The sequence below is a fragment of the Meriones unguiculatus genome, chromosome 2, assembly GCF_030254825.1.
Source record: "Meriones unguiculatus strain TT.TT164.6M chromosome 2, Bangor_MerUng_6.1, whole genome shotgun sequence".
In the NCBI taxonomy this organism is placed as follows: domain Eukaryota; kingdom Metazoa; phylum Chordata; class Mammalia; order Rodentia; family Muridae; genus Meriones; species Meriones unguiculatus.
The window spans coordinates 140962167-140986205 of NC_083350.1; the positions used below are offsets into that span (position 1 = coordinate 140962167).

Consider the following 24039-nt stretch of genomic DNA (forward strand, 5'->3'; position numbering starts at 1 on the left):
TTCGCCCCCCGTGAAGCTGGGTGGTGGTGGCTGCAGCAGCAGTGACTGTGGTGCACTGCTAAGTTCAAGGCTAGCCTGGTCTACAGAGTGAGTTCCAAGACAGCCAAGGCTACACAGAGAAACCATGTCCCAAACAAAAAAGTGAAAACAGACCCTCTGATTCCACTGAACATTACTACTGACACCTAAACAAGTAAATATGTCAGATGAAGGTGCACACCCTGTTTTCTACTCTCTGTTCCCTAACTAGACCACAACCACAAACAATGAATTGAATCTTGACTTTTTTTCAGACAGCCCAAGACCTTTTACACCTCTCTTAAGACCTTGAATCTCACTGTTTTTACACATGAGCACAACTGTGAAGATCTAGTAAGCCAGTGCTCAGGAATACAAGAATAAACCAAGGGGCCTGGTAGATATGGCTGCTCATTGGGTAAAATGCTTGCTGTTCTATCCCGATGATCTCCATTCAATTCCCAGAACACAGAGTGAAAGGAGAGAATTTTTTATTGGTTTTGAGATAGGGTATCACTATGTAGCCCCGGCTGGCTTTGAATTGCTATTTAGACTAGATTGACCTTGAACTCACCTGCTTCTACCTTCTGAGTCCTAGGATTAAAGGTGTGTGCCACCACCACCCGGCTCTTTATAAATTTTAAATGGTAATTTTTTGTGTTTGTTTTAGTGTTGTGATTGTCCTAGTTTACTTTCTGTTGCTATTATAAATACGAAGACCAAAAGGCAACTTGGGGGGGAAAGGTTTTTCTGTTCTTTTGTTTTTAATTTTATACTTTAGAGTCCATCATCAAGGGAAGCCAAGGCAGGAACGATGGATAAATACTGTTTACTAATTTATTCTCCATGCCTCACACATTGCTTGTGGTCATATATAACCAAGAACCAGCTGCCCAGAGGGTGACACCTCCCAAAGTGGGCTGGGCCCTTCAACATTAATAGGAAAATGCCCTTAAAACATGGCTAGAGGTCATTTGATGAAGGCACAGCTCACGGTTCACTCCCACTCAAAGAGTCTCCAGTCTCCTTTTTCAGTTAGCTGAGCCACTGTTATGCTCCCATAAAACAGTCCTTTAAAGATGTCGGCTTCTGTACCACAACTGAAATACATAGCAACACTTCTACAGCAAAGCATGAAATTGCTTTTGGTCATCTGCATGTAAGACAGATTTAGATTTTGGTCTTTATTAGAAATAAATTTTGTCTTTATTTTTTGAGACAGGCTGGCCTCCACCTTGAGGCAATCCCCTTGTCTTCTCTTCCTAGACATTGGGGTCAGTGAGCTACTATACCTAGCTCCTCCTCCCATCCCCCCATAATGGTCTCACTATATTGGTGAGTTAGAACTCCTGGGCTTGAGACATCTTTCTGCTTCAGACTCCCAGTAGTTGCTGCTATAGGCACGTGCTTCTGATGCCCATTCTGAAAAAGACTTCTGATACAGGGCTGGCTCAGAGGTAGAATGAGTGATGCATGAGAATTTGGGTCCAATCTACAGCACTATTTAAAGATTAAAAGTTAAAAAAGCATGATTTAGAATCTCTTTACAGACCAGTACCTACAGCAACCAAAGAGCCCTTGTAAAATATAAATCAATTCCGTTTGGTAGCACTCTCCTCTAAGACCATCATTTTGTTGCTTCAGGACAGCTAGAGCTACAAAGTGAGACCCTGTCTCAATGCAAAAACAGACAAACATCAAAATTTATTATTCTCTGAGGCAAAAGTTTTTCATCACCTAAAACCAAATTTCTGAGGGATGTGGTGGTTCACAAACACACTTATAATTCCAGCCCTTAACAGATTTCAGCAGAACTTCAGAGTTTAAGGCTCATCTGGGCTACATAGTGAGACCTGTCTTAAAAAAGTTCAGACTTCTGATTTTAGCTTTTATGATTATGTCTTTTACGTCTTCCTTTCGACATTTATTTCTCTCACCCTCGTCACTCCATCATGCTGGTCTTTTTACCACTGTCCTTCCTATGAGTTTTTGGGCAGTTTTTCTCCAGATATTCCCACTAAGAGTCGGGGAAAAACCTGAGAAATGACGTCTTCTCAGAGAACGCCACCACAGTTAGCTCCACCTTTCTCAGTTTTCTTCAGACACTGCATCTTTTCACGCCTAGGCTCCGCTGATCTTGAAAAACTCTGAAGGGAAAACACGAAGGAGACTAGCTTTAAGACGGAAATCCTTGGCCACAGCAAACCTCGCCTTCTGCTGTCAAGAAAAATGGCGCCGGGACTATATGTAGTTCCGGTCGCGGAGCAACAGCCAATAGGAAAGCCAAAGCACCGGAAGTAGCCGGCCCACAGCCCCTCCTCTGGGCACCTCCCCTCTCTCGGCAGGATGAGACAGCCCAGGGGCTGTGGCGGAGCTGTGGTTGCTGGGTGACCGTGGGAGCCGGGACGGAGTGAGTGTCCGCTGGCGGGTGGCGACGCCAGGGGTGACCTTCAAGCTCCGGACACGGGGAGCGCGAGCGCCCTGACGGGCCGGGGCGGCGGGCCGGGGGGTGGGAGCGACGGGCGACCAGCGTGCGGGAAGGCCTGTCCAGGTAGGAATCCACCCGGCCGGGCCGGCTCACGGCCCGCGCGGCTTCCTCTCCCCACGCACCTCCTCTGCGCGCTCAGTTCAGGGTTCTGGAGGGATCCTCCCTCCAGGTGGCCACGTCGCTTCATTTCACGCACACCGGCATTAGTGTGTGATTGTCTTCGGTGTCTTTTCATAAGCAGCTTCCAGGTAGAGCGTCTTTTATTGTAAATTTAACATTCCTTGAAGTTTGGGGACTTTGGCTTGAAGCCTCCATGCCTCCTTTAAGTCTTGATCTTTAATTGTGATGAAAGCTGCTGCTCTCTCGATGCCTGTACTGCATTGTGACTTCTCTACCGCAAACTGGGAAAGTTAATAACTTAGCTGTGTTTTGAGATCTTGGCTTCCTCCCTCTCACTTGCCCAGTGTCCTGATTATGTCTAATTCATATGCAGCCACAGTTTAACTACCATAGTTTCTTCATCTTCACGTAAGGAAAATGTAGTAGGAAATACAACCAAGATTTTTGTCATTAGCTTTTACCGATTTTACAGTAGTTATTTATATTCTTGTTTTTCCAGAACTGAAAAGTGAACTCACGGATCTCACATGCTAGGCATTGCGCCACTATATTCCCAAACCCTTTTATAAACTTTTCATTTTGAGTCTCACTAGAAGACCCAGGCAAGCCTTGAGCTCACTCTGTTGCCTCTGTAGACTTGGATTTGCAGGTTTTCCTGCCTTAAGTCTCCTGAGTAACTGGATTACAGGAAACACTAGGAAAGGCAAATTTTACCTGTTTTAGTGAGTGATCACTCAGGAGTAGTCTTTGGTTTCTGACTAAAATAGTTTCTATAGATAAATAATATTTTTAAAGTATTTGATTTGTTTCTGACTAAAATGGTTTCTATAAATAAATAAACATTACATGAAAAGTGTTTGATCTATTTGGTCATGTTAATTTTCGCCATTAGGGAATTGAGGCATGAACTGTCAGGTACCAGAATATGCATGGTTTTAAAACTTTGTTTTTAGGTTTGTTTGGTTTTTTGTTGTTGTTGTTGTTTCTCTAATGTGTGTGTTTTCCCAGTTTTTATGCTTGTATGTTTAACCACAGTTCCTCCCCAATGCCCTTGGAGTCAGAAAAGGGCACAAGATTCCCTGGAACTGGAGTTACGGGTTGTTGTGAGCTACCATGTGGTTTCTGGGAATCCCATTTAAGTCTTCCCCAAGAGCAATAAGTGATCTTAACCACTGAGACATCTGCCCAGCCCCAGAAACGTGTACATTTTTATTCTTTTTGGTTGTTGTTGTTTTGTTTTTTTTTCAAGACAGGGTTTCTCTGTGTAACCCTGACTGTCCTAGACTTGATCTGTAGACCAGGCTGGCCGTGAACTCACAGAGATCTGCCTGATCTCTGAGTGCTGGGATCAAAGGTGCGCACCACCACTGCCCGGCTTATCTTATGGTCTTAAAAGCTACATTTGATTTCTTCGTGGGATGTTAGAGTTTCACAGAGAACAACTTGCTGGAATTGTTCTCTACTTTCACCATTTGGTTTTGGGGGGTTGAACTCAGGTCCTCAAGTTTAGTTGTAAGTGCCTATACCTGTTGGGCAATTTTGAGTTTTTTGTTTGTTTGGTTTGGTTTTAAACAGGGTCTTACCAGTACTCTCATGCGTCAGCCTCCTCACTGCTGGGATTACAAGTTCTGGGATACTATAGCTTCCTTGTTATTCAGTGCCTTTTTAACTTTGAAAAAATGGCTTTTCTTTTAACTTTTTAAAATAATTTTTATTACTGTATGTGTCTGGGTATTTTGGCTGCATGTATAGTCTGTGCACCATGTGTGTGTCTGGCACCTGTGGAGGCCAGAGGAGGGCATCAGAATCCCTGGAAGTAGAGTCCTAAACAGTTGGGAACCACCATGTGCGAGCTGGGAATAGAACCTGGGTCCTCCGGAAGAGCAGCCAGTTTTCTTAACTGCTAAACCACCTCCTCAGAACCTCCTTATTGTTCAGTTTAAGTATAGCTTTCAGGATGAGGAAAGCCCTGCTGTGTTATATTGTCCAAGTAGAACTAGATCCCTGGGCTCAGGTACACGCCTGCCTCAGCTGCTGAGACTTCAGGCATGCACCATCCAGAGGCTAATTATTGCTTTTCTAACTTTTACTCACCCTAGGTGCATAATGGCAGAAACTGTATCTCCACTGAAGCACTTTGTGCTGGCAAAGAAGGCCATCACTGCGATCTTCGGTCAGTTACTGGAGTTTGTTACTGAGGGTTCACATTTTGTTGAAGGTTGGTACCTCTTACAGTTTTAAGATTACTGTTAAAAATGTATGCAAGTGTTTTATTATTTCAACTTTAGTTCTTTATTTTTTACTTTTTGAGAACAGGCTTGCCTTGAACTGGTTGTGTAAGTGCAAATGACTTTAAACTCCTGATCTCCCCACCTCCACCTCCTGAGTGCTGGGACTATAGGTGTGTGCCCTACTCAGGTTTAATTGTTGAATTCACATTGTTCTGTATTCTGGAAACAATACCATAGTGAGTAAAAGCAATTTCACAGTTAAGAAACAGGAAGGTATTAGGCTTAGTGTTTTATAACATTAATGAGTTCATTAATCCTCCGAAGACTAGTAGGTAAAATCATCCTCACTTTAAAGGTGCTGCGGGGTCCAGAGAGATGGCTAAGAGGCTAAGAGCACTGGCTGTTCTTCCAAAGGTCCTGAGTTCAATTCCCAGTACCCACATGATGCCTCATAACCATCTATAATGTGATCTGGTGCCCTCTTCTGGCCTGTAGGCACAACTGCAGGCAGAAAAACTATATATAATAAATAAATGAATCTTAAAGGCACTGTGAAGATAAGCAACTTGCCCAAGGTCACAAAGCTAGGACGGACTTAACAGTCAGGCAGTCTGTGTGCAGCCATCACAGTCTCTCCCCAATATGTCAGTGAACAGTTTTTGGAATCTCAGGCTTATCCCGTCTCTCATCTGAGATGTAATTGCTTTGGGAGAGGGTGACCGTTTTCCTTTTGTGAAGCTGCTCAAAGGTAGCCTCCTTACCAAGGAGGCTTACCAAGACATGGGAATTTGGAGAGAACTGTTGGAATTTCTTTAGGCTTTTAGAATAGCTGTCTATTAGGTTTACAGTGAAGAGTGAGGAATTCTTAGAATACCTCCAGTGACAATGGGGAAACATTTAATCTCTTGTTTGAATCAGACATTTCTTCCTTGCTCCTACAAGCCTCTATTTAACATTATTCAAGTTTCATTGAGTGTGAAAATAAAAATTTGTTCCAGTTTGGTAATAACTTGATCTAACACAGTGACTTGTGACAAATATTATTTCCTAAAGTTGATAGGGAGTAAAACTGAAGTTAAATTTAGTAGCATCTTTATAAAAATCTTGCCAGTTGTAGATTGAATGCTATGCTGGGAGCTAGTGAAATGGCAGTATTAGAATCTGAATTTTCTTTGACTTGTTTTAAAACATTGTAGGGAAAATGTTGCAAAAAAGGGGGGGCTAGCAAATAGGAACATAAATCAGGAAGTGTAAAATGAGAAACAACAAGGTGTATAATACATAAGGTAAGGGGTTAAGTATTACAAAATTTGCTTTGTGGTATAAACCTTTAGGATTGGGAGTTCAAGTTCCTTAGCAAGTTTGTTTGTTTGTTTGTTTGTTTTTGAAAGACAGGGTTTCTCTGTGTAGCCTTGGCTCTCCTGGATTCACTGTGTAGATCAGGCTGGCCTCAAACTCACAGAGACACACTTGCCTCTGCCTCCCAGAGTGCTGAGAGTACAGGCATGTGCCACCAAGCCTGGCAACATAGCAAGTTCAGTGCCAGTCTTTCCATTATTCAGCAGTTGTACATGTTTTATTAGTGTGCTTGAAATGTAAAATGAGGTATGAAAAGCTTAAGTTTAATCACTTGAGTACTGAGTTATTTTTAAGTGTCACTGGTTATTATAACCAAATGAATCTCCAGGTCTTCAAAAAGAGGCAAAAAGAAAGAAATATTAGCATTTCTTTCTCTATTACAAATGAGAAAACAGTGAGCATGATCCTCTCTTTTTAAACCCATACTTTGGAACTCCCTCCATCCTTGGTTAGGATTATGTAGACAATTATCCCTGGTTCTGATAAGTCCCGCTTCAGTCTATAAACATCTTTCTTTCTGCCTTTTGTTACTGATTGGACTTTTGTGTCCCTTCCCTGTGGGAATCAACATGTGATGAGGTAAAAAGGCTTGCCTAAGCTCACAGACTGAATCTCACCTTAATATCTGAGGAGTAGGAAACTTCATAGCTCAGCATGTGCAGCTCTTTTCCAACTCAAGATTGGACTGAACAAAAATAGATGGCTATTAGCTTATTTCTTCTTTAAACCTGGGTTTTTGTTCCCTTTGGTTTGTTTTTGACCACTAGATAAATATTAAGTAATTAAGTAATCCCTTTGACCAAGTCCTTGAAATTTTTAATAGTTTTAAAGTTCTTTAAGGCAGGATAGTCATCGCAGAGGACATTTACTTTTTATCAAATATTCAAGGCTAGGGGTGTAGCTTGGTGGTATAGTGCCTGCCTTCATGTGTGAGGTCCTGGATTCCATACCTGACAAACACGTTAGAAGAGGAAGAAGGAGAACAAGGAGAAGACCACTACCAAATATTCAGATCCTATGAACGTGTTTATTTTTTCAAGTGATGTGTTAGTATAGAGCAACTCAAAATACATACAGTTGTATAATTAGCAGAATTTCCTTATATCACTTTTTCTAATACTGTTCAACTTTGCAGCAACATACAGGAATCCAGAACTTGATCGAATAGCAACTGAGGATGATCTGGTGGAAATACAGGGCTACAGAAACAAGCTTGCTGTCATTGGGGAGGTGCTGTCTCGGAGACATATGAAAGTGGCATTTTTTGGCAGGTAAAGCTTTATCATTTCATCTAAGGTTAGTTGCATAGGTCAACTTTTCATGCCCGTATTCCAGCTTGCCTGATGATTCAGTGGGTTGCGTTCCTCTTGCTCTTCACACAACAGCTTCTACTTAGGTTAAGTATTGCAGCTGTTAGCTTGTAAAAGGGTGCTTTATGAGTGTTGAGTATGCTTTTACTTTAAGGGTGGGCTCCCATGTCTCTATCTATCTATCTATCTATCTATCTATTTATTTATTTATTTATTTTAAGCAAGGTTTCTCTGTGTAGTCCTGGCTATTGTGGACTTGCTTTGTAGACCTCGCTGGCCTCCTGCCTCCTCCCCTACAAGCTTGTACCATCATAACTAGGTTTTAATTTTTGTTCTAGGTTCATATTGATTATTTTAATTTTCTTGAGAGAGAATCTTGCTATATATCCTTGGCTGTCCTGGAACTTGCCACATAGGCAAGGACAGCCTTGAATTCACAGAGATCTGCCTGCTCCTGCCTCCTGAGTGGACTGTTTGAATTACAGGCACGTACCACCACACATTGTCTGTAATTAAGTGTCTCTTCCAGAAGACTCAACTCGTGGTTCCCACAGGAAGGGCAGGGAACACTGTATGTCAATGAGTGTAGGTCATGGAGTGATTTTGTCACATCTGATACATTCATGTAATCACCAGGAGTTGGGCTTGAGGTGTGGCTGGCCTGGGATAAAAGCCTACCTAGTGTGTGTGAGCCCTGGGGCGATCTCCATCACTGCAGAAGAAAAATGGTTGTTAACTCCCTGCTCACTATGTGTGCCCTAGGGACGCAGAGACAAATGACTACTTCATATCTCAACTACATTTTTTTTTTAACCAGTAATGGGCATGTATGTGCTAAACTTGTGTCATAGACCCTGTCTGTTTCTCATCTTGATGGCTTCTGCAGTTGTAAATGTTCATGCCTAGATCATTCCTCGTATCTCACCGCAAGTGTTAGTATCTCAGAAGGCTTTCCTGGCTGCTGCATCCAAAGGGTCCCTCTCAGATGCCACTTATTTCATCATTTATTTATTTATTTAAGTTTTTCAAAACGGGTTTTTTCTAGGTAGCCTTGGCAGTCCTGGACTCTTTCTCTGTAGACCAGGCTGGCCTTGGATTCCCAGAGATCCACCTGCCTCTGCCTCCCGAGTGCTGGGATTACAGGCTGCTGTGCCCAGCTTTCAGATACTATTTGTTAGATTTTTTGAGACAGAGTAGCCAAGGGTGGCCATGAACTGGTTCTCCTGTGTTGTCTCCATTTTTTTGTTTATAGTAGTATAGCAATATTGTGGTGGTGCTAGGGGTTGAACCAGGCTGTATTGCATGCTTGTCATGTGTTCTATCACATGGCTTCATCCTGAACCAGGTCTGTTCTTAAAATATCTTGGTTAAATCCCTCTAAACCTCTCATAACGCTCTATTTTATTTTGTTTTACTATCTACTGCTTCTATTCAGCAAATGTTCTTGGGGTCTTACACAAGAGTTTAGAAAGGGGTAATTCCATGAAATAGGTTCCACCTAATATTAGGGTGAGGTAGTAGGAAGTGATCTCTACATGGTGGTGACTGATGTCTTCTTTGAGGCTAAGAGATAGGGGCAGATGGTTCCTGACTAGTGTGGCTGATTTCACTCCCTGCGCATGCATGATGTAGAAGCAGTAGAAGTTGCACTTAGTGTGTGGCTGGGAGCCTGGTTCCTAGTGTGATCACTCAGTTGTAGTGTTGGGCAGGGCAGATGCATCTGTCTTTTCACTAGCATACTTTTAATTTGCTATGTGCTTATTAGCCTGGTAGCCCATCATTAGCCCAGGACTATTAGCTTTGGATATGAGCTGGCCTCAAAGCCAGCTTCTTGCAGAGTGGTAAATGAAAAGGGAGAGGGAAACCTTAATGTACTTGAAGAACTGTAAGTTGTGTTTGAGATACTCAGAAACATTAGCAAGACATTAGAAGTGGTCCTGTTTGCCGAAGACCTCACAGAGCATGTAAGGTCTGTATATTTTCAAAATGTTTCAAAATACTTATATTTTGAAAAGTAAAATGAGAGGATTTAGAGTTAACAGTTACAACTTTGGGTGTAGAGTACAAACGATAGATTGATGGGAATAGGCGATATGAGGCAGAGAAATTTGAAGAGCCTGTCTTGAAAGATTAGACAGGAAGGGTTGATGAGAGACATAAAAGAATAACTAGAGGCAGGAGAGAGGGCTGAATCACTAAGAGCACTTGCTGTTCTAAAAGAGGACCAGCAACCACAATTCCCTGAAATTCTATTTCCAGGAGAGCCTGCTGTAACTTCCATGAGCACTACATGCACATGGTACACATACAGATAAGCACACATGCACATACATAGAAATAATAAGAGCAGCCTAGAGGTTAATTAGAACAGTGAGAATCACAAATTACTTGTTTGGTTGAGTGTCATTTATTATTGTAGGTTTTTAAACAGATGTTTATGTTCATGTGATGTAGATGTGTATTGTTGATGCTTATTAGCCATTCGGATAAAGTTTCCCACACTGCCAGGTTGGATATTTGAGATTGTAGTTTAGGCAAATTCTAGGAAGTTTAGAAATTATTGCCTAATGTTGGTAATTGCGATCTGGGGAGTTGAGATAATTCACAGGGAAAAGGAAGAATAATGAGTTGTGGGGAACAGGTCAGAACAACTAGGAGTAATTGGGATACTAGAACAGAAGTATGTTTGCCATTCATGTCCCTTTCCATCACAACTTGCTAAAACCCTTGGAATTTCCTGAGTGATAGGAATAGCTTTTATTCTTTATAATGAGCTCCTTTGATCATACCTGAGTTTATGCTAATGAAACTAAGTGAGTTAGGCCAGCCCTTAGGTAATTTTAGGTTAGGGCTGGCCATTAAATGATTTGAGAATTAGAAATTTGGGTCCCCAGGAGGTAAGCGGCTGGTGATGACACTTTACAAAAACAACTAGAACAGATTCATAGATGGTAATACATACCTCTAATCCCAGTATTGTTAGGTACAGGAGGAGGATTACCTATGCTTGAGTATAACTTTAAAGTCTGATTCTATCGTATATAATGAACCTAAGGGCTTGGCTTCATTAGTACCTTACCAGATTCTAATGGGTATGGGCGACCCAAACTAATCTTGGGATTCACTGCTGCATGCAGTCATCAGAGTATTAATCTTTTGGGAATAAAAATGTAATTTATTTTATGTATATCAGTATTTTATCTGCATGTATGTGTATCACCTCCATACAGTGTCTCTGGAGGTCAGAAGACAGTGTCTGGTACCTTGGAACTGAAATCACATACAGTTGTGAGCCATGGTGTGGTTATTGAGAATGAACCCAGGTCCTCTGTAAGAGTAGCCAGTACTCTTTACTGCTGAACTATCTTTCTAGCTTTCGGAGGTTTAATATTTTTGTTTTGTTTTGTTTTACAAGACAGGGTTTCTCAGTGTAACCTTGGCTGTCCTGGATTCAATTTGCAGATTAGGCTGGCCTTGAACTCACTGAGATCCACCTACCTCTGCCTCCCATAGTGCTGGGATTATAGGTGTGTCCCACTGCACCAGGCTCAGGGGGTTAATCTTAAAGGAAGGCCGTAGGCAGCTTTCTAAGTTTAATATACTGTCATTAAAAGCCACTGCTGCAGTGAGTAAGGTGATTGATTATTCCTGGTTACTTCCTGGGCAAATTGGGAACAATTTCCATGACATGAAAGTGCACTGTTTTCCAATGAAGCAGAAGGCTCCGATTAGCTTCCAAGAATTGAGTGGACTGATTGAAAGACACATCCCTGAGGAGGTAAGAGTTGTTCCTTGGGTTTCAGAAATGTATTGATTGTTGTACTTGCATAAGAAATTGCTCAAAACCTAAACAATTAAAAACATTCATTTCATTGTACACACTGGTTCTTAGTTCACACAGGACACAGTTAGACAGCTTGTCTTTGTCCCTGAAGATTGGGGTCACACCACACTAGAGGGGTAGAATTATTTGGTATCTTCAGTCATGTGTCTGATCCCCGGGTTGAAGTGACTTTGAGACTCAACTGGCACACCTTGCCAGGCGTTCCATCAGCTTGACTTAACTGTGGCACAAGCAGTCAGTGGGACCTCTTCTGTGGCAAGGCTCCCAGTGCTTGTGACCCAGTAAACAGGAAGGAGCTGCATTCCCTTTTATTGGCTAGCCTGGGAAGCTAGCCAATATCACTTGTGAAGCAGTCCTAGTGCAGCTCAGCTTGAAGATGGGACATTAGCCGTCATCTTGGAATAAGAAAAATACCACAGAATTTTGAATATTTATTTTTAAATTGCCACAAGAAACAAGCAACAAAAGCTAAGGGAAAAGTTTTTCTTTTTTTTTTCTGGCACCTTATTTTTTCTAACTGTACATTGCTAATGTTTAACAGTGCTTGTCTTTCTTTTTTGCCTGTTGGTGTTGTTTTATTTTACTTTATATGGCTGAATTCCTGATACTCCTACCTCTACCCCCTACATGCTAGATTACAGGTGTACTCTGTGGGGCACAGGTTGAAGTTTTCTTTTTATAAAAAAAAAGTGCTGTCTGTGTATGAAACTGAACTGAGAAGATATTGGTTTGAACCCAGTGAAGAACATTTTTACTATTGGTTTTGCATGTTTTTCAGGACAAGTAGTGGCAAGAGCTCTGTCATCAATGCAATGCTGTGGGATAAAGTTCTCCCTAGCGGGATTGGTCACACAACCAACTGCTTCCTGAGTGTCGAGGGAACTGATGGAGATAAAGCCTATCTTATGACGGAAGGGTCAGATGAAAAGAAAAGTGTGAAGGTATACTACCCAACCCATAATGCGCTTAGAGGTCTTTCAGTTGAAAGATTTTGTATAATGTCTGCGTGGCTAGACATGGAAGAACTAATGATACTTATTTTGGCAGCTTGCAAAGCCATTGCTAATATTCTGAGTTCTAAAAGTATTTTTCTGAAGGCTAAAGTACTGGAGATTTAAAGTTGTTGTTTTTACTGGGAATATAGAGGGATAGAACTCATGGCCTGGTGCATGATAGGTAAACTGTGCCACTAACCCTGTTCTTAACTTTAAATAAGAAGAGAATTATTATTATTAAATTATTTTTAATTATTTTTAATAATTTAAAATAAACACTTAAAATGTGTTTAAGTGTTTTTCCTACATGTATGTTCTCCACATGCACGTAGTGCTATTGAAGGCTAGAAGAGAGCATTGGATCCCCTGGAACTGGAATTAGAAACATTTGTGAGCTGCAGTGTGGGTGTTGGGAACTGAACTGCAGGGCAGTTCTAGAATAGCAGCCAGTGCTTTTGTCCCCCAAGCCATCTCTTTGGCACCCAAGTTTAAGAGTTTTCTCTAAAAACTGATATTTAGTAAAAATAGATTGTTGGAAAGCTGCCTTTTGATTGTAACTTTGTCGTCTTTTTGTTTTGTTTTGTTTCTTTAAGACAGGGTCTCACTTTGTTGCCATTTCTGACCTAAAACTTTCCATGTAGATGACACTGGTCTTGACCTCACAGAGATTTGTCTGCCTGTGCTTCCCTAATGCTGACATGTAAAGACATGCACCACTGTGCCTGGCCTTTGTCCTTTTTAAAACTTAGATTCTTTTACTTTAGGAAAAGTTTCTAAGCATATTCATGAGTAAATACAGATTTCTTTTTTTTTTTTTTAATTAATTATAGTTTATTCACTTTCTATCCCCCCTGTAACTCCCTCCCTCCTCTCAATACAGATTTCTTAGACAAAGGCCAGTGGCAATTTAGGTCCTTGAACATGATAGCAAGCATTCAGTGCCTGAGCTATGTCTTTTTTAAAACATGGGTTTTTATTACATTTGTTACTTTGTGTACATGTACATGCATGTGTGTGCACATGTGCATATATTCCTGCATGTCTCTATATGTGTTTGTCTTGATGTACATCTGGTGGTTAGAGGACAACTTTGGGAGTCAGCTTTTCCTTTCTACAATGTTGGTCCCAGCAAATAAGTGACTTTCCCCCACTTAGCCAACCTACTGGCTCTGTTTTATAAACTTCTTAATTCAGTCTTGCTGTTCTGCTTCAACCAACAAAAGAATAAAGTACTAAGAAGTTAGATGTTTGATGTTAACTTTGGCCTGACAGGACTTGGGAAGGCATTGCTTGTTTTCAGTACCTTTTGAACTCAGGTTAGGCAAGTGCTTTACAGCTGAGCCACACTTTACCCAAGTATTTCTGTGTGTGTGTCCGTCTATGTGTCTGTCCATGTCTGTGTGTGTCTGTCTGTGCATGCACACAGATTTTTACGCATGTGTGAGTGCATCCGTGTGTGCTTTGGAACTCAGGAGTGGGTGTCAGATATCTTCCTCAGTTAATCTCCACTTTTTTTTTTCTGATATGGTCTATCATTTAATGGGAACTCATTGGTTACCTAGATGGCTGAGATCCATCTGCCTCTCTCCCCTGCACTGGAATTATGCCCATCTTTAACTTGGGTGCTGGGGATTGGAACTCAGGCCTTCATGCTTTCATGAAGAGGATTTTACTGAGCCATCTCCATATCCTTCCAGCCTCTTTTACAGTAGGGCTTTATTTTGTAGTCAGGACTGGCCTTAAATTTTAGAACTTCCTGGTTAGTCACCTTAGTGCTAGGGTTTCAAGTGTGCTACCACACCTAATCATAGCTACCTTAAAAAGAAAGATCCCCACACAAACACAAAAGTTCAGTACTGAAGATCCATGTCTCTCTGTCTGTATATGTCTGTGTGTATGCTGGTTATTGAACTTTGGACATGTACATACTTGTCAAATGCTCTGTCATGGAACTACATCCCCAGCTCCTTGCCATTTTTTGTTTTGCTAAACTTTAAGTGTGGTCAGTAGTTTAGTGCTGTGAGGTTGCCGTATGACTGAGATTGAGTAGTTCATTCTGTTGTTCACCTTTTTGGACAGTAAATACCCTTCAAATTAGTTATGAGAGAAGAAAAATGAGATGGTTATGAAAATATTCTTCAATCTTAAATTTCCTTTACTTTTTTGTTTGTTTGTTTGTTTTTTTAATAGGGTCTCATTTTTTTTAAATCTTTGGCTGGCCTGAAATTTCTTATGTAGACCAGGCTAGCCTCTAACTCACAGAGATGCCTTGCCACTGCCTCTCATGTGCTGGGATTAGGCTGCATCCTTCAAACTTATGAGGCATTGTCTTAGTTGCTTACCTATTACTGCGCAAAACACTGTTTCCAAGGCAATTTATAGAAGGAAGAGTTTATCATTGACTTGTAGTTTTAGAGTGAGCCCATGGTCATCATGGCAGGGGCATGGCAGTGGGCAGGGAGGAATGGTGCTGAAGCAGGCTGAGCTCTCACACCTTATCCGCAAGCTAACTGGAAATGGCAACACACCTCCTTCAACAAGTTCCCACATCCTAATTCTTCTCAGATAGTTGGAACAACTGTGGAACAAGCATTCACATGTATGAGCTGTAAGGGCTATTTTCATTCAAACCACCACAGTTACTATTACTTTGGAGTTAAGACATTGGCCAAATTGGAATTTGAATTATTTGTGGTAAATTATTTGATATTTATGGATATGATATCTCATTTTTCTTGATCTGTACTCTCTGCTTCAAGTTCCCTTTCTTCAGTATTCTTGTCTCCCTCCCTTGCTCCCAAACTGAAAAGACTCCAAGGAGTAGCTCCCTTGACAGTAGTAAACCTTTAGTCCTGTGCAATAATATTTTACTGGCACAACCATAAGAGCTCATACGATTGAGTACTTGCCTTCTCACATTTACTATTCTGTATTTTGAACACTTAAAATAGCTCACACCTTAAATAAAACAAAACAAAACCCTAGAAATAGTGGTGGACTAATACAGAGGCAGGCAGGTCTTTGTGAGTTCCAGGCCAGTCTGCATAGTGAGACCTTGTCATGAAACAAAACAAAACTGTCAAACCTTGTCACAGTTCTATTGGGTGTTTTATTATCTATAGTTTTATTTTTAATTTTTCAAAAAGTTTTATTTCATCTGTGTTTTGCTTGCATGAATGTATGTGTACCATGTGTGTGTCTGATGCCTATGAAAGACAGAAGAGGACTTCAAATCTCCTGGAACTAGAGTTATAGGTGGTTGCTAGCTGCCATGTAGGTGATGGGAATCAAGCCCAGACCCTCTGCAAGAACAACAACCACTCTAAACTGCTGAGCCATTTTGTTTTATTTGTGTGTGTTTGTCCCCATATGTTTGCATGTACACTCACTCAGAAGTGTCAGTGATGGTGAAAACAGCCATATGTGCATGAGTCAGTGCTGGAGCAGGCCAGAAGAGACCTGGTGTTAAAAGCATTTGTGAGACACCAGTGTGGGTGCTGAGAACCAAATCAGGTCTTCTGCCAGATCAGTTCTCACTCTTAACTCTTAACCATGTGTCCAGCCCTGTGTTTTCTTTCTTTCAACTTCTGGTGGTGGTGGTGCTAGGGAGCTAACCTAGGGGCCTTGTGTTAGGCAAATGCTCATTGAGCCATTGCCTAGCCTTTGTGATCTTAAAATCCATCATAGCATCTGTTAAAGCCATGCATACTAAAAACAGATAAAGGGGTTTGGTGAGATGGTTGCATGCTTAAGATCACTGACTATCCTTCCAGGGGACCAAGGTTCCATTCCTAGCAACTACATGGTGGTAGATCATAACATCCTTAACTCCTTAGTGAGCACCATGCATGCAAATGGTGCACAGAAAAACATGCTAGCAAAACACCCATGCACATAAAAAAAAAAACAAAACACAAATTAACAATTGTACATATTATTGTCACTGTGGACATTCACTTTAGCCTCATTTAAGGCTTTTAAGCCTCAAATGAGGCTTTTTAAGCCTCATTTAAGGCTTTTAAGCCTCAAATGAGGCTTTTTAAGCCTCATTTAAGTACATTTGATAAATAGATGTTTCTCTAGCCCCCTGTTTTTGGAGGTGTATGGGTATTTTGTATCATATGGGTATGATGCCTATTAAAGCCAGAAGAGAGTGATGCACCCTGGGATTGGAGTAGGTGGATGGGTGCAATAAAGCAAATCTAAGTCCTCTGAGGAGCAACCAGCACTCTCAACCACTGAACCATCTCTTCAACCGCTGCCTTTTAACTTTTTTTTTTAAGGGTCACATGTAGTCCAAGCTGGCCTTGAACTGGCTATGTAGCCAAGTATGACCTTTTTACCTTCCAAATGCCACAGTTACAATCCCAGCCCTTAAAATACATGCTTTATAGTAAGAATTGTAGTGTATATGTGCTATGTCCCTTCCTTAATTGATTTTTCTAATTTTGCTTTAAGCCCCTTGTGCTGTTTACTTAATACTTAATACGAATGAGTTACATTAAGCATGCACATTGGTTTCAAAAGCTAATATACCTAAGAAGTTATCTTGAGAAATAGAAATGGTTTGGGATTTAAATGACAAGGGCTTCAAGAAGATTTTTGTGTATAGTTGCCTGCTGAGAGAGAAAAAAAAATCTTTCTTGTTTTTGTTTGTTTGTTTGTTGTCTTGTTTGTTTTTGTTTTTTGAGACAGGGTTTCTCTTTTGTAGCCTTGGCTGCCCTGGGCTCATTTTGTAGACCAGGGTGGCTTGAAATCACTGAAATCTCCTGCTTCTGCTTCCCTGAGTGCTAGGGGGAAAAAAACAATCTTTTTTGAGAGACATGTTGGCTCTTCCTCACAGATTTCAATGTGGTGCCTCACACCTGTAATCTTAACACTCAGGAAGCTGAGACATGAGGATAGTCATGAGTTTGTACCAAAGTGAAACCTTGTCTCAAAAAACAAAAAACAAAAAACAAAAACAAAGACATTTGAATATTCGAATTAACCTCCCTTACCCCTTACTTCAACAGGGTATTTAAATTGATTTTAATAACATTTTTTTCCTAAATGATTTTTCTCATTATAACTAAGCAGTACCAGAAGAACCAGAAAATACAAAGATGTAAAAGCAACAGAGTCCATAGTTCATACTTTACCATAAATAACATCTATCAGGAGTTCCATCGGGCTGTGTTTTGTTTTTTTTTGTTTTTGTTTTTTTTTTTGGTTTTGTTTTGTTTTGTTTTGTTTTGTTTTTTTTTTGAGACAGGGTTTCTCTGTGTAGGCTGTCCTGGACTAACTTTGTAGATCAGGCTGGCCTTGAACTCACAGAGATCCACCTGCCTTTGCTCCCAGACTGCTGCTGCTGGGCTCTGTTACTACTGTCCTATTTATTAGGTGTTTATGTGTAAAATTAAGGTGTAATTTGGGGGATTTTTTCCTAGTACTCACTCTAGCTCCCAAATAATGAGACAGACCTATTAGATTTATTCATCAAGCTTTACGGCATTTATTTTAACCATCTATTCTAGTTTGGCTACTTCCCAGCCACACACCTGGAATTACTTGTCATATTGGTCCCACCTGGGCTGGTTCTGCTCTATCAGGTCAATCCTCATGGCAACTGTTCTCTTCCTCTTCATCTTTCTGTTTTCCTCATGGTGCCTCCCCAAGACCTCTTGACTGGCAACAGAAGTCCAGCCTTCCTGTTCTCTCTTGCCAAGCTGTAGTCTGCTCGGCTTCTTTATTAACCCGTCAGAGATTAACTGGTAAACAGTGTTCGCAAAACATTGATACAGGAGATTCTTCAATGACATTGACCATGTCTGGACTATAACTAGATCTTGGGGCACAGAAATTAGCATCTGAATACACAGCACACCAACCCTCCACATATATAAACCCTTATTGTTTGTAGCTTGTGTGAGTAAACTTTCAAAGGGGAAAAAAAATCCATTTGGTTATTTTAAAACCCAGGTTTCTCAGGGCTATAGAGATGACTCAGAAGTAGAGAGTACTGGCCCTTGTAGAGGATCTGTGTTTGATTCCCAGCATCCATACAACTGTCACTCTCTGAGGGGATCTGATGCTCACTTTTGTCCTGAGAGCAGTAGGCAACATCATGAATGGATACACATGCAAGCAAAATACTCATACATATTAATATATATATAAATGTCTATTTCTCAAAATTGTTCAGGTGATTTTATTTCAAACCATCTGAAGTTCAACTTTCAGTTTTGTAAAAATGGGTGCTGTTCAGCTGGGAATAGTGGTACACACCTGTAAATTCTAGCACTGAAGAGGCAGAAATAGAATAGTGAGAGCAAGGCCAGCCTGGGGTACAGCTAGCATTAGCTTGAGTTAAAGTAGATGTTGTGGCAAACCATAGTATTTTTAATTTTATTGAACTTTTTTTCCTTTTCTTCTCACTTTAGACAGTTAATCAGCTGGCCCATGCCCTCCATATGGACAAAGACTTGAAAGCTGGCTGTCTCGTGCATGTATTTTGGCCCAAAGCAAAATGTGCCCTCTTGAGAGATGACCTGGTTTTAGTAGACAGGTAAATTTACATATAAATTATGTTTTCTCTGGGTCCATAAATAGAAGAAAGCTGCTTATTACACTGTTGTGATCAACACCTGACAAACAGCAGTTTGAGGAGGCTTCTGTCTGAGGCTGTAGCTCACATGGCAGGGAAGGCGTTATAGTGAGAGCAGTGTCAGCAGGAGAGAGCTGCTTATCACATTGGACCTGCAGTTAGGAAGTGCAGAGACAGATAGTGGTGCCCCGATCCTTTCTTCTCTCTTTTCATTAGAAAGTTTAGGAGGCTTTCATTTTCTAAGAAATGCTTTTAGAATTTTTCTATTGCTTTTATTAATACACACTTTTATGTGCTTTAAATTTTATTTATTTTGTTTGTGGCATTGGGGTTTGAATCAAGGACCTTGTGCTTGCTATGCAGGTATTCTGCCCTGAGCTACAGCCTCAACTCTTGTGTTGTATTTTAGTATCATCTTACCAGTGTTTGACAAAGTAGTTATGTGTCAGTTGGGTATTTTCCTTACCTATAGTATTCAAGGATTCAAACATTTTTGGTATGCTTTTTGTTTTTTCAGTTAAAAATTTAGTGTTCTGTGGAAACCATTCAGTATTGATGATTTTGTTTTTGTTTGTGTTTTTGAGACATGTCTTTATATACCTCTCGTTGTCCTGAAACTTAGTGTATAGATCTGGCTGGCCTCAGCCTACCTTTGCTTCCTGAATGCTGGGATTAAAGATGTGTGCCACCATGTCTGGCCCGAGAAGTATTTGGTTTTTTTAAGATGTACTTTTAAGCATTTTTATCTCTATCTGATTGGAACAATGTACTATTTACCTACAATTTGCTGTTTACCTAGTCTGTTTTATCATTGGTACTTCTTTTCCTTTTTCAGCATAAAAGATTGAAGTATTGATTTATGTTGTTAATTTTGTCAAAAACATTAAAAATTTCTAGACATCAGATTGATGAGAATATTTCTGCCTTTTGGACTTCAAATGATAGGAAAGTTTTTTGTTTTGCTTTAAAATCTGTAACCTAAACTATTGCTTTTAATGTGCATTGTGTGATGGAGTGTTTGCTTCCTTCCCATTAGCCCAGGTACAGATGTCACCACAGAGCTGGACATCTGGATTGATAAATTCTGCCTCGATGCTGACGTCTTTGTTTTGGTTGCAAACTCAGAATCAACACTGATGAACACGGTAGGATTTATTCTTATGACTGCTTGAGTGGCATCCACTTTTCTGTAAAGTGAGGGAAGTTGAGGTGATGAACTAGAGAGTAACTGCTGGCCTGTGCTTCCCTGAGACCAGAATGCTGTCTCTGGTCCTCTATAGTGTTAACTGGTTTCAGCAGAAATCTAGGCTCAATGGATTTAGCTTCTACTAAGTGTTTGTGGAGTTCAGGTGATACAAGTGTGATACTGACACTCACTCCATGTGCGTGTATTTGCCTGGAAGAACAGGCATAGATTGGTAAATTAGTTGAATTTCAAGAGAGACCTGGCAAGAGCAGGAAACCCTTACCATTGGCCTTATTTTGATTTCTGAGAGAAAGGTTTCTGCTGACAGGGGTCTTAGGTTTCTTTATTTCAGATGCTCATCACTGTGCTTGAAATGGTTTCGATTAAAAATGTAAATGGAAAATAATTTTTAAAGTGTTGTTCTTGGTATTTTTCAGGAGAAACATTTTTTCCATAAGGTGAATGAACGGCTATCCAAGCCAAACATTTTTATTCTGAATAATCGATGGGATGCTTCTGCCTCAGAGCCAGAGTATATGGAGGATGTAAGTTTTCCCCCTTGTTTGGAACTGCAGTCATGTTGTTATCTGAGGAAACAATAGACCTCAGAGGACAATTATGAGAAGTTATTCCTTGATTATGAAAATAATATAAATATAGCTGACTTCATGATATGCAGTCTAATTCCAGATTTGATGTGTAGACAAAAGGATCAGGCGTTCAAAACCAATATGAGCTATATAGTAAGCAGTTTGAGACTAGCCTGAACTAGATAAGACTATCTGGAAAAAAAAAAAACTAAAAGAAAAAAATAAGTTTGATTTTAGAAAACTTATAGGGATTTGTGATAGGTATCTGAAATACCTATTTATTTCAGAACTTAAAACTTCTTTTTGTGTTTCACTTTTTTCATATGTGAATGTTTTGTCTGCATGTATGTACCATCCATGTGGTTGATGCCAGAGCAGAGGAGATAGAGTAGGGCATTACAGCCTCTAGAACTGGAGTTACGAGACATTTGTAAGCTGTCATGTGGCTGCTAGGCATTGACCTCAGGTCCTCTGGAAGAACAGCTATATTCTCAGTCATTTCTCCAGCCCCATGTTTAACTTCTTATTAACATGTAAAATGTGTAACAGAAAAAATGTCTACCTGAATCATTAGTGCCTGACTCAATGGATTTTCAAAAACTTCACCTACCTGCCTTATAATATAAATAAAAATACCTGACACCCAGAGCTCCCCAGGGGCCCTTTGGCCTCCTGGTTTTGGTTTCTTGGTTTGCTTTTGATATGGCCAGTCTCTTATAGTGCAAGCTGGCCTCAAACTCTTGATCCTCCTAGCTATACCTCGCTAGTGCTGGAATCATAGGTGTGTGCCCGCTCCCCTGGTTTATACGGTGCATGTTATTGAACCCTGCGTATTAGGTAGACTCTACCAACTTAGCTATATCCTCCACTCACTTTAAAAAGAATCTGGCATTTCTTTAAGTGTTTCTCTGCCATTCAATATTCCTCTATTGAGAATTCCTAGCTCCAATTTCTATGTTCCTTTGAAAATTTTTGTTTGTTTTGTTTTTCAAGACAGGATTTCTCTGTGTAGCTAGTCCTAGTTGACTTGGACTCACACTGTAGACAAGGCTGACCTTGAACTCAGAGATCATCTGCCTCTGCCTCCTTAGTGCTGGGATTAAAGGTATTTGCCGCCACCACCACCTGCCTTGTTTTGTTTTGTTGTTAAAGAGTTGTTTTGCTTTGCTTTCTTTCTTTCTTTCTTTCTTTCTTTCTTTCTTTCTTTCTTTCTTTCTTTCTTTCTTTCTTTCTTTCTTTCTTTCTTTCTTTTTTTCCTGGTATTGGGAACTGAACTCAGGGCTTCATGCATACAAGATAAACATGCTACCACTAGTTGTATCTTCAACTTGGTCTTTTCTCCTCTAACAGAGTTTTTAATATCCCAGGCTGGCCTTGAACTCACTATGTAGCCAAAGATAGACTTTGAACTTCCTTAACCCCCCAGTGCTGGGATTACAAGCTTATGACACCGTACCTAGCTTTTTTCCTATATATTTATGTACTTTGTAGTATGTGTATGCTCTTGTGTTGCCCACAGATGTCAGAAGAGGGCACTGGGTCCTCTGGAGCTGGAATCCCTGGTGGCTGTGAGCCACTTAATGTAATGGTTGGGAAAGAACAGTGAGGGCTCCTAAACGCTGACCCGTTCCTCTAGCCCCAGCCTCCATGTTAGGAAGAATAGACTAGGTTTTGATTTGAAATGAAGACAATATCTTTATTTTGCATTCTTATTGTAGTACTTACTTTCTGATTTCAGCGTTATTAACAGTCCCACTGAAGAAAATTAGGAAAATAAGTATAAGTGAAAAGTAAAAGTGCTACCCATTTGGGAGGGGGTGGTGTTGCTTGCCTATACTACTATTAATATAATTACTTTTTATTATATCTTTAATATGAAAGTCATTGTTTTCCCATGCGATTGGTAGGTATTAGTACCTGTTTGTGGTGTTTTGTAATGCTTGGGTAGTATTTGCTGTTCAAAAGGAAGATTATTAAGTAGAGATTTCCTGCCGTCAAGGATAAGGCTTCGTTTGTTGACATTTTCTGCACTGTCATGGTAGGGAGGTGAGTTGCCAGCGTGGCCGCTGGTGCAGAAACTGAGGGCTACGGTCTTGAACTGCAGGTATAAAACTGAGGAAACAAACTGGGAGTATGGAGAGACCTTAAGTTCTCAGAGCCTACCCCCTATGACATTTGCTCTGGCAAGGCCACACCCCCTAAGCCTCCCTGAACAGTGCCATCAGCTAGGAACTAAGTATATTTAGTATAGGCCTGTAGTTGGTGGTTATCAGTATTTCTGTTGAAATTGTTAAAATTCCCACGCTACTTGCAGGTGCGCAGACAGCACATGGAAAGATGCCTTCACTTTTTAGTAGAAGAGCTCAAAGTTGTGAGTCCTGTGGAAGCTCGAAATCGGATCTTTTTTGTTTCAGCCAAGGAAGTTCTCAACTCCAGAAAGCATAAAGCCCAGGGGATGCCAGAGGGTGGTATGTAGTAATTATCATTTCTTTCTGAAATGTAAACTTAGATTCTAACAGAACAGTACAGGCTGAAGTCTTACCTTGCCTCCTGCTTACCTGTGGCTCCATTAACCTGTGCTAACTGGTGCGGTGATATTATATGGCACTGTTATGAGTAGTGTGGTGAGCACTCTCATCATCCCAGGAGTCTTCCTTCTGTCCCATACATTAAAAACAGTACCCAGCTGTCTTAGCAGCTGGCATGTGAACTGCACGTCTGTGCTGGAGAACCCTTATTGTACTAAAGAATGGTCCACATGCAGAGTGCCTACTAGTGGAGGCAGTTGAGTCACACTCAGCAGAGGTCACAAAGTACTTCCTTTAGGTGAAGATTGACTGAGTAAAGATTGTTAGATTCTATAGTATGAACAAATCTGTAAAACTGTGAAGATGCAAAAAGAAATTTGTGCTAAAATGTCAATATACCTCTAACTTCAGAAGATAAGGCCTCAGTGCATACTAAATGCTTACTTAAGATGAAAAGGCTATAAACTTTGTATATGTATATAGAAGATAAAACATAGTTTCCCTGGTTGGGCTTCTGTTAATTTGACATAAGCTAAGATTATTTGGGAAGAAGAAACTTCAGTTGAAACTATGACTTTTTTCAGATTGGCCTGTGGGTGAGTCTGTGGTACAGTTTCTTGATTAGAGATTAAGGTGAGAGGGTCAGCCCACCTCTGCAGGTAGACATGGCTGGTATGAGAAGGCCATTTAGCAGTCTGCTTTGGGTCCTGCCTTGAGTTCCTGCTCTGACTTTATGATGGACTGTGATGGGAACCAGTGAGCCAAATTTACTCCTCAAGTTGTT

The 24039-nt window shown here is 40.6% G+C and overlaps 1 protein-coding gene across 3 annotated transcripts in view; it reads left to right on the top strand.

The window, feature by feature from the left end:
* The first annotated feature begins 2294 nt into the window (after positions 1-2294).
* The window catches only part of Mfn1 (mitofusin 1), a 41921-nt gene continuing 20176 nt past the window's right edge, over positions 2295-24039 (top strand). For 2 of the 3 annotated variants that reach the window (XM_021649931.2, XM_060378200.1), the window contains exons 1-8: positions 2435-2569; positions 4726-4844; positions 7352-7487; positions 12149-12311; positions 18788-18912; positions 19988-20096; positions 20575-20682; positions 23042-23195. In XM_021649931.2, the coding sequence (XP_021505606.1) occupies positions 4733-4844; positions 7352-7487; positions 12149-12311; positions 18788-18912; positions 19988-20096; positions 20575-20682; positions 23042-23195 (907 nt within the window). In that variant the 5' untranslated portion in view covers positions 2435-2569; positions 4726-4732. The other variant, XM_021649930.2, reaches the window with a different exon arrangement.